The sequence below is a fragment of the Anopheles maculipalpis genome, chromosome 2RL, assembly GCF_943734695.1.
Source record: "Anopheles maculipalpis chromosome 2RL, idAnoMacuDA_375_x, whole genome shotgun sequence".
NCBI classification, from domain to species: Eukaryota; Metazoa; Arthropoda; class Insecta; order Diptera; family Culicidae; genus Anopheles; species Anopheles maculipalpis.
In genome coordinates this window covers 72133202-72145774 of record NC_064871.1, presented here as the reverse complement: position 1 = coordinate 72145774, position 12573 = coordinate 72133202, and the positions used below count along the sequence as shown (strand labels likewise).

Sequence of the window (12573 nt, the reverse complement as noted above, 5' to 3'; positions counted from 1 at the left end):
CCAGAGATTTCGTTTCTGACGAGGGTCAATTTATCCAACCCTGTTCCGAGGAAATTAGGGTAGGCGCAAAGTCAACATGCTTTTTGTGCCACCTTCACCTATGTCTGACAAAGCTAAACGGAGTTGGGAGACACCTAAAGTGGGATTATAGTTGTTAACTTAAAATATCCATAATAGCGTATCACATATGCATCTCGTACCGCATGTGTGAGGACACCGAGAAGCTTTTTTTGGCCAAGGATATGCTTGTCAAAAGTAGCTTTAATATGACATGATACTCGGGCGGCCCGGTGGTGTAGACGACAGCGGCGCCGGTCTTCAAACGGCAGGACCGGGGATCAAATCCCTTCCGGACCGTCCCCCCGTATTTAGGACTGACTTACCTCACTACGTGGTATTCACAAAGTCAGTCAATACGGACGTTCTAACGAAAAAAAAAAGAATGACATGTGATACCCACGGAATGGAAAATCTATATGTAGGGATCGTAATAAGGCTGGGATTTTCGCGTCTCGTTTCAACATGGGATAAAAATCCGGTTACATGATGCGTACAACTCTGATGTGCAAACACTTCCGGTTACATTGCAACCATCGATCGCTACCAGACATGTCCTTCCGGGTGCTGTCTGGTAGCTGGTTGTTAGCGGGATTCTTACCAGGCAATAGGCGGTCTTGGGACGCACGAGCTCACAGGTAAGGTTGCTTGTCCATGCCCCATCCCCACGACCGCGACAAGCAGCAAAGAGAGTTCGATCGGAATGAAACTTTTTTAATTTCCTACACGCGACACGGTACCGGAAGGATCGTAAAGCACCCGGGCCAGACTTCTGACGCGTTACAGTTTATCGCTAACCACGCTTAATGATTGTGTTGTAAAAGAGGCAAACTTTTCCTTCAGTCTGCAGGATCATCCCATGATTCTTGCGACGGTGTACGGGTGCGGGTAGAATACTCCACGAAACGGGTGACTTTTTGATTGGCACAACCCCGAAAAGGGGATCGAACGAGAGAAGCGTGTAGTGTGGGTATGTGAACCGTTTTAATGGTGCGGAAAAGGAACCTTGCCTCGCAAAGGAACATTCAACGATATGTTTGCAATTTAAATAAAAAAGCTTCCAACGGGTAGATTATGCACTGAAGCACAACAAATGGCGCTTTAGTTTAGAATGTTTTACACAAACGAGTATTTGTTGATTGAGAAAGTTTAAACAGGCACACAGAAACCGAGGAGGGTTTTCGAGTGGTGTACAATGTAGTAATTGGGCGAGATTTATCCTTTTACTTGATGAAATTCACCGTAAACATTCGCTGGGGTCATCATACTTGCTGAGAAATAATAGAACTACAAGAATTCCGTCATCTATGGGGTTTTTCAATACAATCGCTGAAAAATTGCAAGCTATCTGGAGAGCCTTCTCCAGAAGACTTCCGCTGTAAAGAATATTTCAACCATGTAATGTAATTACGATTACAGCGAATTTTCGCGAGTCAACCAAGCCGGCAAGAGATTAAAATCAGGCGAGTTTCAAATTTCTTTACGCTCCTTCCTCCACAATTTTCTGACTAACGATTCACCTCACCCATCATCATTAAATCACAATGTTTGATGCTTCCCTTGGTGTTGGTGCTTCTGCCGTTTGTCACCGGTTTTAAGACACGGAACAGCACACGATGAAGTTACCCCGGAGGCGGTCAAGTTATCGCGGTTTCATCAAACTTTTGCCGACCTCGACCCGTGTGCTCCGAGGTTACAACACTGTCGCCGAAGCCGGTACAGGATCTGGCCTGTTGCCTTCCGGGACTTGCGTTTGGTGTTTGAGTGAAATGGCCGGAAATTGCTAATTTTAGATTGATTCGCCACTACCACACCGACCACACGCATTACAGGATGCTCACAGGCAGTTCGGAGTTTGTGGTAGGTGTGCAAGTTGGCTACGACAAGTCCAAACTTCCCACCCATCCCATTCCCACATCCCTGGTTAGGATGCCTTGAGCAGACTTGTGGATAATAAATATTTAACGAAGTAAGCAATTGACTTACCCACGGGATCGGCAGCCTGGCCAGCATCGCCGAGCAGAAGGATCAGCACCAGCAACGGCAGACACCGAACATGATGGTCGGAAGCCATCGCAATCGTGCGTTCCGATGTGTCGTCCTGCCCCGTGGACCAACAGCCGCTAAGGGTTTGTGTAAGGTTGGCTGCGTCCGGTTCGTCACCCGAATTTCCGATGTGCGATTCAGACGATGCTTTATTAAATCACACACAAAGATTCGGGATGGGAGGTATTCCAAAACTGGCGTCGGTACGAAGAGCGCTGGGCCGTGGTTCTATCCCGTGGTAATTCATTCAATGCTGCAGTGCCTGCAACGAAAGGGAGCAAAAACAAAATGGTGGAAGGTTTAAAAAATATATGCTATACTCATAACGAGAGGTTCATGTGTATGAAATTTAAATTCAGCCCCACATATTAACGAGTGGATTCCCGTCCCAGTGTCGCAGATTAGATTAACCGAATCCTGGCCGATCTTCGCAATTGGTTGTGCGCAGTTTATCACGTACGCCAATGGGTGTGTGGCTAATTGATTTGCACTGGTCGTTATTTGTCGTTTGCTTTTTTGCTCCAAACCGCCACCACGACGCTTCTGGACACGCAGAGCTCTATTAAACAGGGCTGGAAAACAGGAAGAGAGACGGATCTGGTTTGCCAAAAACCAGAACCTACCTGGACATCAATTACGTGACGGGAGGGCTCACGTTGAAGTGTGTTGGGACGTTGGCTGGCTAATGCTGGACGCAAGGGCTCATGTGCCTCCTGGCACGTAGACCCATTTTACACATTACGCTTTTGTCTACTATCTTGCGCCCGATCCAAAAGGTCAATGATTTGCCATTTTGACCGTAAACTGGATCAGATAGAATTAGACCGTCCCCGTACATTTTCGTTTTGTGCCGTCTGCAGGCGGTCAATGGAAAATAACACAGAGATGAGGAAGAAGCGAATGATCAAGGAAATGTGATTTTTTCTTATAATAACAATTTATGCCCTTATAGTTGCGAAATGACAATACAATGGAGCTGAACCGACCTCGAGCTGAGGCTTGAAAATCTTGAGTGGGCTAGTGGGGATTTAATTGTGCACGTACACAGTGCCGAGCCTCCATTCTTCTCATAGCTTCGTAGTAAGGACCTCGTAGTGTCGAACACTTTTGATTTTAATGGTCCAACATCCGCGAAGATTCAGCCTATAGCCTCCACAGGAATTGATCAGCCTATGGGGGTGTACAACTCTCACCCCGCTAAGGACTTCCGATTGACATAAGCTGACATTTACTCGCAGTGGCCTGATGGTAAAGCGACAACAGCGCCGGTCTTCACATGGCAGGACCTGTGCTAAAATCCCTTTCGAACCGTTCCATCGTAGTGAGGACTGGCTTGCTAGTATACCGGCGTGGCCATAGAAGGTTGTTAAGCCAAGAAGATGAAGAAACCGTTACTTAAAACTTAATCATAATAGCTCAAGCTAATGTTCATTGTTAATGCCTGTTTAAACAATCCACACAAACAATGTTTGCAGGGAAAAATTATTTAAGAAGTTATTGTGGAAGTGGCAACACCGGAAAACACACACAGGGTGCAAGCCTGAAAAGTTGTGTTTAAAATTGCAAATAAATTAATCGCATTAGCAAGTACGGTGAAACGTTTTGTTGGAGAGCTATGAATGTAATACTTATCATTTAAAAAAGTATACTAATAACGCTAAAAAAATAATCATCTACTAGCGCATACAAATTGACACTATCTTAGCACGAACGATCAATATGCGATAAGCTACTCTCTAAACGTCTCAATCAAATAATAATATTTACTCGCAGTTGGATTATTATTCCTATGATAAAGATACATTTTATTCCAAATCACCCACCCCGTCACCCAGCTGTCAACAATTTGTAGTGCATGTCTCGGCCGCGATTCTCGTTGGGCAGTGAAACTAACCTTTCAGTCTGCCATTATCATAACCTCTTTTTTTTCCTTCGCCCCTTATTGATCTTGAATTAAAATCACCCTCTCTCGCTCCATGACCTATTCCTAGACGGTTTGATTAGGAACGTGGGTTTTTACCGAGCCAACCTAACCTTGCTTAATGTAATCTAACCGAACCCGCCAAAACAACTATTGTTGAACCGGTTAAATCCTGGATTGGCTGATGTAATTTTATTTATCAATTGCTAGCAGCTTTGCTGGCGCTCGCAACCAGTTTCCCTACTGGTATAGCCACGTGGAATCGGACACAGTAGAGATCAGCGATTGGGTGTCTTAAATAAGACGCGGAAACGGAGGCGTGTAATGTCGAGCAAGTTTTGTCTTTTCAGACTTTAAAGTTAAAATTGATTCAATGGAATGATGGTACAGTTTTAACACCGTCTAATAGAGGTTCCTCCTGATCGTGAAAATTCTAGCTCATAACGAAATTATATACCTACAACCTACCAACAAATCTGAACCACCCTGTAAGTGCCACTCAGAACACTACGACCAACGGCGAAGGAACAAAACAAACGAGACGATCACTAGAGACAAACGATCTTTACATGATCGGCTCGTCAGCGTCTATAAATTTATCGGTACTCTGCGGTACTCCGTGCAAGAACAACGGTTGTTAATATTCCACTCACGAACCGAACACTGACAGCATCGGTGTTTTAATTCCTGGTTGTCTGCTCCGGGCAGCAGCGGCGAAGGTCATCAGCGATAACTTTCGCGCTTCAATCCCATTTGCCATTACCTCAGAGCCTCCTAAGCACGTCATTGTTTGGGTAGAATAGCGGAGCACATTTTGACCTTCGTTGCCGCGACTGTCCGCCGCTTGTTCTAAGACACCGGCGTCGTCTATTGTCACTCGTTGGCGCACGTTCATGCGTCATCGTTAACGAGTTGGCGGGAGCCGTGTACGTAAGATTGTTGTTCGATTGGGAGGCCGGTGCGTTTCTCATCTGAGGCCCCAGTATTCTAACAGTTGTGTCCATAAAAGGTCCTGAGCAAAGGTGTGCTTCGGAAGCGATATAGAAGTGTGCTGGTCGGAAGATTAAACTCGTGTAATGCGATTCAATTTGCGTAAAGAATCTTATTTTCAATGACGAGTGTTAGAGACATGAAAGATCAAAGTATTACGCATTGAAATACTTAATAACAAAGATTTTATACTTCAATATTTGCTGTTTTTATTGAGAATATTTATACAAATCCAATTTCACTAGACTATTTTAGTTACTTTTTGATATCACCAACTCAGTTCTACTACATTCTTCTGCTTCAGAATAGTAGTTCGTTTTCAATTTCCATAAGACGACCAAATGAGAGAAAGAAGGATCCATGCTTAAGTTAATTCTAGTGTATCTGTAGAAGTAACACGAAAGGCTTTTGTGGATTAAATGCTGGCAAATACTAGACCAACTCCGAGGATATTAAAAAGACTATTTTAATTTTAGTTTTAATAAATAGGTCGCTATAATAAAACTATAAATTCTAACAGTTTTCTGCATAGTGGTTACTAACACTTTTATAGTATATAATACTGTATAATGTCAGTTCTTTCTGAAGATCAATTTTGATTAAATTGGACTCTCATCGTCATTTTCGCATTGACATTCGGACCTTATAATTGCACATTACATTGAACAATTTAAATCTATGCAACTTAATCACTCAATCGATTGTCATTTGATTTAAAAAGCAGTATAATTAAAAATATAAAACTATAAACTCAACATCACTATTCAAAGATGTAATTGAATAATGAGTAAAACGGCATATCAAACAATTGCACCGTCTCTCGCAGTTTTTGTAATGGATTTCTTCTTGATGCATAAATTATCTCGTGGAACACTTTTTATGCAGCCATCTCCTAGATGCTTAATTGGCGGAAGACATTTCAAACAAGTGGGACTCGAAGTGGCTCTTGAACCATCACAAACGAAGCATGAGAGGATTGTTGCATGAAGCTAACCAGTTGACCGCCTCGTTTACCGTTACTGTTTGAAGCCATGCTTTACAGACACCCCACATCCACCCGCCTGCTACTTAGCTATAAAGACTTGAGACAGAATCAACAGCTTCATGACGTCACCGATGCGAGTCTCAAAACCTCTGTTGGCCGATGCCGATGCCATTCTCCCTAACCTACCGCTGCTTGATAAATGGTGCACCAGCGGGTCTGGTGGAACCGGTCAGTTACATACACAGCCCCCCCGGCCCGCTTCACAGTCGTCTCCTCTGGTCACCACTCTGGCGTGTCACATTTAATACCGACAACGGAATGGAACCGGGTTAGAAATGCACTTATAGCTGCTGCACGACCGGCATATCATGGTGGGAAGCACCTTCGTCGCATTGCACACCCAGCCGGACGGCATCTTCCTTTATCACGTGGAAGCGTGATCGTACGACTGCAGCGGTGGCTTCTATCGCTGATGCCACAGTCAGGCAAAGTGTCGTCATGTTTTCTTCCCGGCGAGTCTTGTCACTTATCGGAAGGGAAAAACCGGCTACTATCGTGCACCCCTCCCAACCACTGCGAATAATAGCCACCGTCTAGCCCAAGAACCGGATAGTTTGCGACGGATTTAAGCAGCGATCGGAGTTACGCTAGCGCCACCAATGGCGTCGTGCCAAACGCGACGATAATTGTAGGCTCTTTGCTTTATTGTTTGTCTATCTATTTTTCTTCTATCGCATTCTCTCTTCACACTAAAAACACCACTCGCACGATTTCCGATCAATTAATCACGCCAGTCCACGTGGCGGCTAATTCAAACAAATAAGTGGAAATGATCGGACAGCGAAATCCGAACCGGCTCGAACTGGTTCGCTTTTTGCGTGTTTCCTCACCACTGTGCGCGGCCTATTATCGGCACCACCGCGCATTGGCCGCCATTGGTTTGTTTACCTTTTTTACATCCCCATTTTTTGTTTGAATTGCGAGACATTTTGGACATGACGCAGCGCTCCGGTGGCCAAAAAAAATAATGTAATGTGCGGGTGTTTCGAGTGACCGGAACCGCGGGTGAAGGGAAGACAAGTAAAAGCACGCTACTGCTGTGCTTCGACGCAAAACGGTTTGTGGATTGTGGGTCCATTTTTTTTTTTTGCTCTCTCACTCTCAATCGCGAACAACCCAAAAACAAGCAATGATTCAGTGAAATACGCGTAAACAAAGTTTGTTATTTTGTTTTGAAACAATCGGTTCCGTTTTTGCTCATTATTTTTGTTTTCGGAATGAAATTACAGACTCTAAACAACAACACAATCGCCAGGATTTGCGCCATAGTGGAGGTTCTTCTTTTTTTTATCTAACTTCAACAACTCCAACGGGAAAGCTGTCCAGTAGTGGCAAGGGAGTGGCACGCCAATCTCAATGTCGCTTAACTTTATTGAGGTTATGTGAAAGTGACCCCAAAGGTGAGTTGGAATGAGGATCCTGCGACAATTTATTGCGCACCTTGTAGCCTACCGAACTTTGAAATTGTTTTACGGCGGTTTATAGTGTCTTTGACCTCGCATATGGTGTCATAACCTGGTAGTTATCTCGACAGTGAGTTGGACGACATTTTAACTCCAACTGTTTTCACTTTGAACATCTTAAAGGATGTCATTTTTTTAATTTCTTATGTACGTCTCCACGTGCCAGGACCGGAATTCAATTCTATCAGAATCGTTTACCCGTAGAGAAGACTGACTTTCGAACTACGTGGTATCAGCTAGAGTTCAGTAAGCCGTTGGCCGGCGTGACCTAGCATATCGTTGTGTCAAGAAGAAGGGCCTAATGTAAATTGTTGTCAATCCAATGGAAACGAACGGGGAAAACATCAATAAAATAGAGAAACCGAGGACTGTAAAGCAAAGACAAATAGATTTCGCTTTCACTGCCACTGAAATGGAGAGTTATGGCAACGGTTTGCCTAAAACAGTGACCAACGCATTGCAAAATGCAATCGCTTGACGGTTTCATAACGAAATATCGGATAAATCACCACCGAAAACAGTGCTATGCGCGGCTTTATCACTAAGTCATGGTCACATTTTTTTATGATGCAGCAGCAGCACCCAATTCGGACTACGGTGCTTTGACCCTCCCGGCATGGGGTATCTTGTTTACCGATTTCTTGGTCCAAAAATTCCACATTTAAGCTTTGTAGCATACAGCACAATAAACGGAACCCTCACACACACACACACACACATACGCCCATACGCACCCTCTCCAGCTGCGTGCGAGAAAAAAGAGAACGGAAAACAACAACGGGTCGCAAAGATCGCCCAACCATGTGGGCTCACCAACGCGCTGGACATGCGGCGAAGATCGGCAGATTATTTCCTCAGCATAAATGTGCGTGCGGCAGACGGCGTCTGTTTCGGTAGTGTGCGTGACAAAAATTGTTTACACGATCGCGCAGGTAGAACGCACTGGACGCGAACAAGCGATAACGATCGCGAAGGAGGAAGCGGGATGGGACGATCGGAGGCGCGTCACCGGCAAACAACAACAGCACGCACAGCAGCATGAAGATCGCGCACTGGCTGGACCGCTTCTTGTAAACAACCTCATTTGTGGGAGTGTGTGTGTGTGTGTGCGTGAGGTGGGTAGGCTCGAGTCGCGTGTATGGCGCTAGCCCGCTGAGACAAAGCGTCAGTATAAAGCGTAGTACCAGCTTCGCACCATAGGTTAGTTGTTTGTTGAATTCCCAGAGCTGAAGGTTGCACGAGTCGCAACAAGATCGTTGTGTTTTACCCAGTCCAATCGTTGTGAATGCAAATACAGTCGAAGTGAGAGAAGTTCAAAACGAGACAAACATACAGCATCCCACCGACAGATTCGATCTTATATTGAGGTTATAAACGTTGAAGGGATTGTCTCAGATAGTGACGCTAGATAATCGTGCTGTGTGCATGTGTGTGGTGTGTGTGTGTGTGTGAGCGATTCATAGATAAGGGCTTACGATAGGCAAAAGCATCAAACGGGACGCAACATGATTTCGGAACTGTTTCAAACGATGCACAAGGCCCGCTTCAGTGGCATCCGGATCGTGCCGGAAAACTCGCCCTCCCTACAGCAATCCTGCGTACGGGCGTTGGTGGAGAGCGTGCGCAATGCGAAGAAGGGCGATAGCGAGGGATGGTTGCGGCAGGTGCAATTTTTACCCGCACCACTACTCACACCCATCCTGGACCGCATGTGCCGCTATCCGGAGTTGCGCGACATACTGCGCGATGAGCTCACCGATCCGGTACTGTTTATGAAGCTGTTCAACGGGTACGCGCTGGACTATGACACGCTGGAAAAGTGTTTACGGGAGGCGGCCCGTTCCATTGGCCGGCCGGCAGTCCTGCGGGACCTGGCCAACAACTACTGTGATATGTTGCGCACCGAGCTACGCTTGCGCAAAGGCGAAACTCAGGATCAGCCGAGGATCAGGGCACGGGTGCTGGAATCGCTTCGCTTCGGTGACTACCTGTACGAGGCGGGCTGGTGTCGATGTGGTGCGGAGGTGCTCACACTGACGCAAGAACTGATCGCTCTGCTACCCCAACCGGGGCGACCGCTGCAGATGGAAAGTTTGGCGCGACTGTTGCGTGCCCAGATCGGTTCCTGTCTGACCATGCGGGCAGCTGTCACCGTGCAGCGGCTGCTTGCGCTCGTCGAGCTGCCTGTTGGTGAGTCGGGAGCGACCGTCCTCCCTCTAGTCAAGGCCTACCTGCAGCTCGGCAGCTACTATTACCACGTGCAGGATTACGAACGCTGCCATCAGTGGGCGCTGCGTGCGCTCGCCTCCGCGGCGGACGGTGACGCCCCAGCCAAAGGCGACGTCATCGACGTGCTGCAGCTGATTGCGCTCTTCTGCATTGCGAAGGAGCGCCACGACCTTGGCAACATGCTGATCAGCCAGGCGGTGCAACGGGCGCGCACCGTGTACGGAAGTCTCCATCGCAAGTACGCGGACGTCCTTCAACAGTACGGGTTCGTGCTGCTGCGCATGAATGCCATCCTGCCCGCCATCACCGCGTTCACCGAGTGTCTCGACATCACGGGGCGCGTGTACGGTCTGCTCAGCCCGCACGCCGTCGTCCTCGAGGGCTACCTGGCGCACTGTCTCTATCTCCGGTCGCACACGACCGGCCGCTTCGATATGGCGCTCCGGCACGCCGAAACAGCGCTCGATCTGGCCCGCCAGCTTATGCCGACGAGCCGGCGCGTTCGCCAGCAGCTGGAGCAAACGCGCGACCTTATCCTGCGCGGTCCGGACCATCGGCGGGACACCAAAGAGAGCCAACCGTCGCGCGAACGCGACTTCCACCCGTTCTCACTGCGCGAGATCAAAGAGAAGTTTTTCGAGCTGGACTCGTCCTTCGAGCGTGATGGGCTCGCGTGCAGTGGTTAGCTGTCGACTTTTACCTAGGGCCACCATGCCATATAGCAAAACCACCCAAACGGGTGGGTGCTCCCTTTCCAAGACTATAGGCTAGAATTTGTTTAAGTGTTTCACGTGTGTCGAGTATAGCGTGTAAGGGTTTTTGTGCAGCGTCACTAAGCACCCTCGTGTACAACCGCAAAAAGGTCAGCATGCGAGGCTACAAAAGATTCGTCGATTTTAAGATGAAAATAAAATAAAGTTTTTTTTGTCTCTTTCAATATTAAACAAAACCGTGTGTATGTGTGTGTGTGTTTTTTTTTTCTACCGATAATTCTTTTAAGTGCCACTCGATCATAAATCATCAAGACGTCATTCGTGAGAGGTGAAGCGGTGTGCTACGATCAACGTAGGTTGGGGTTTTTTTTTCGCGGACAACCTTTACTTGGCCTTCTTATGCTACAACACACGGCCAAGGTTGGGTTGGAGAAGTTGAAGATTAAAATTTTGCACTTCAGTCGATGGGTAGGTAGGACGATGATAACCTTCAGTTTCTTGATTTTGCTCTTAGTTTGGTGAGTTGCGCCTGAGGAACCAAGCGATCATACACAATCAGTATCGGATCGTATGGGAATATTGGAACCACTTTTAAATGTCCATAAAAAATATGGAGGACAGGGTCGCTTTTGAATGTCTACTACTTTTGAATTTGTATTTCAATTTCAGCTTGACAAAGAGGTTATATTAGTTATTCGATAATATTTAAAAAAAGTTTTCAAGTATAACCGGATTTTTCAGTGCTCAACGCATCATGGATAAGTAAATTCGTAGTACGATGGCTAGTATGCTGCAAACATGATTACAATAAGTGGCTTTACTATCTCATACAGTGTTTCTTTCTATTTAATGAAACTTCTGAATCAATCAGTGGAATTTGTCGAATCGATAGTGGATTTTTGCAAGCTTCTTGTGGCACATTACATTCCTATGATGGAATATTGATTTCAGTTAGGGGAAATTGTGGCAATTCGACTCTGGAAATATGCAATCAGCTTAGAATTTTCTGTCTAGCGTTCGATGCTCCCCTGTCAAACTGATAAAATTAAAAATACCCTACAGTTTGCTCATATTAGTACGTTAAGGTTAGGAAAGTTGTTTCAATCACTGCTTCTTCAAAACCAAACCTTTCGCATAGAAAAAAATCCTCTCAGTGAATGAAAAAACCCATTATATGAACCATATAAGAGACTCGTCCAAGGGACATTTCCTATCCAAACCAGCAATCCTTCAGGTCAAGAGAGATTGCCTGTTGATTTTAGTCTTCTTGATCCCTACCTGAATACTCCGTTCATCGTATGAGAGAACGCTTTTCGTGTAGTAGTAGTAGTAGTAGTAGTAGTAGTAGTAGTAGTAGTAGTAGTAGTAGTAGTATTATTATTATTATTATTAGTAGTAGTAGTAGTAGTAGTAGTAGTAGTTTATTATGGACTTAACATTTATAGTGCTGTTTAATAAATGTTTGTTCATTTACAATGGGTTCGCACCGTTTGCTTTCCTCACTGACTCTTTCTGGTTAGCGATTGCTGTTTTAATTTATTTTTGTTATCGATTATGGTTTAATATTTATAATATGGGAAAACATTAACCAAAAAACCCACGAAAAAATATTTTGATCAATCAAAATATTTCAATGATCAATGATTTGAACTGGATCAATGTTTTTAAATTACTTGCTTGGCAGCTGTTGTTCCGGTAGACTTTCTGAATAAATTCTTCAATTGTAGCTATGTTTGTAATTCTGTGAAGCTCTCTGGTATTGAACCAAGGAGGAACATTTATGATCATTTTGAATGTCTTGTTCTGCAATACTTGTAATATTTTAGGATGTGAGAATCCTATGCTCTTCCAAGCTGGGACTGCATACGTTAGTACTGGACGAAAAAATGCCTTGTATAAAAGTAATTTGTTTCTTAAATTCAAATTTGATCTGCGATTAAAAAAGGGTAAATATTTCAATCAATTTGTTCATTCTTACTAGAATATTTTCAGTATTTGTTTTAAAAGTAACCCGTTTGTCAAAGTAGACACCTAAGTATTTTATGTTTGTTTTCCAAGGAATATTCCCATGTCTCATTAACAGTTCGCTTCATGGTAGTTTCCACATAC

At 45.1% G+C, this 12573-nt stretch overlaps 4 protein-coding genes across 4 annotated transcripts in view; 1 reads left to right on the top strand and 3 right to left on the bottom strand.

The window, feature by feature from the left end:
- The window catches only part of LOC126568760 (Ig-like and fibronectin type-III domain-containing protein 1), a 32856-nt gene extending 30716 nt beyond the window's left edge, over positions 1–2140 (bottom strand). Inside the window, exon 1 of the mRNA XM_050225366.1 lies at positions 2044–2140. Coding sequence (XP_050081323.1) covers positions 2044–2131 — 88 coding nt within the window. The 5' untranslated portion in view covers positions 2132–2140. The remainder of the gene's footprint in view (positions 1–2043) is intronic.
- Positions 1–12573, bottom strand: part of LOC126556214 (glycerol-3-phosphate phosphatase-like) — a 231494-nt gene that overhangs the window by 105076 nt on the left and 113845 nt on the right. The gene's annotated exons all lie outside the window — the stretch shown is intronic.
- LOC126556345 (signal peptidase complex subunit 3) overlaps positions 1–12573 on the bottom strand; it is a 586951-nt gene that overhangs the window by 522164 nt on the left and 52214 nt on the right. The window lies entirely within an intron of this gene.
- On the top strand, positions 9025–10448 carry LOC126556094 (amyloid protein-binding protein 2-like). The gene has a single exon (XM_050211294.1). The coding sequence runs from the start codon at positions 9028–9030 to the stop codon at positions 10435–10437; it is 1410 nt and encodes a 469-aa protein (XP_050067251.1). The 5' UTR covers positions 9025–9027; the 3' UTR covers positions 10438–10448.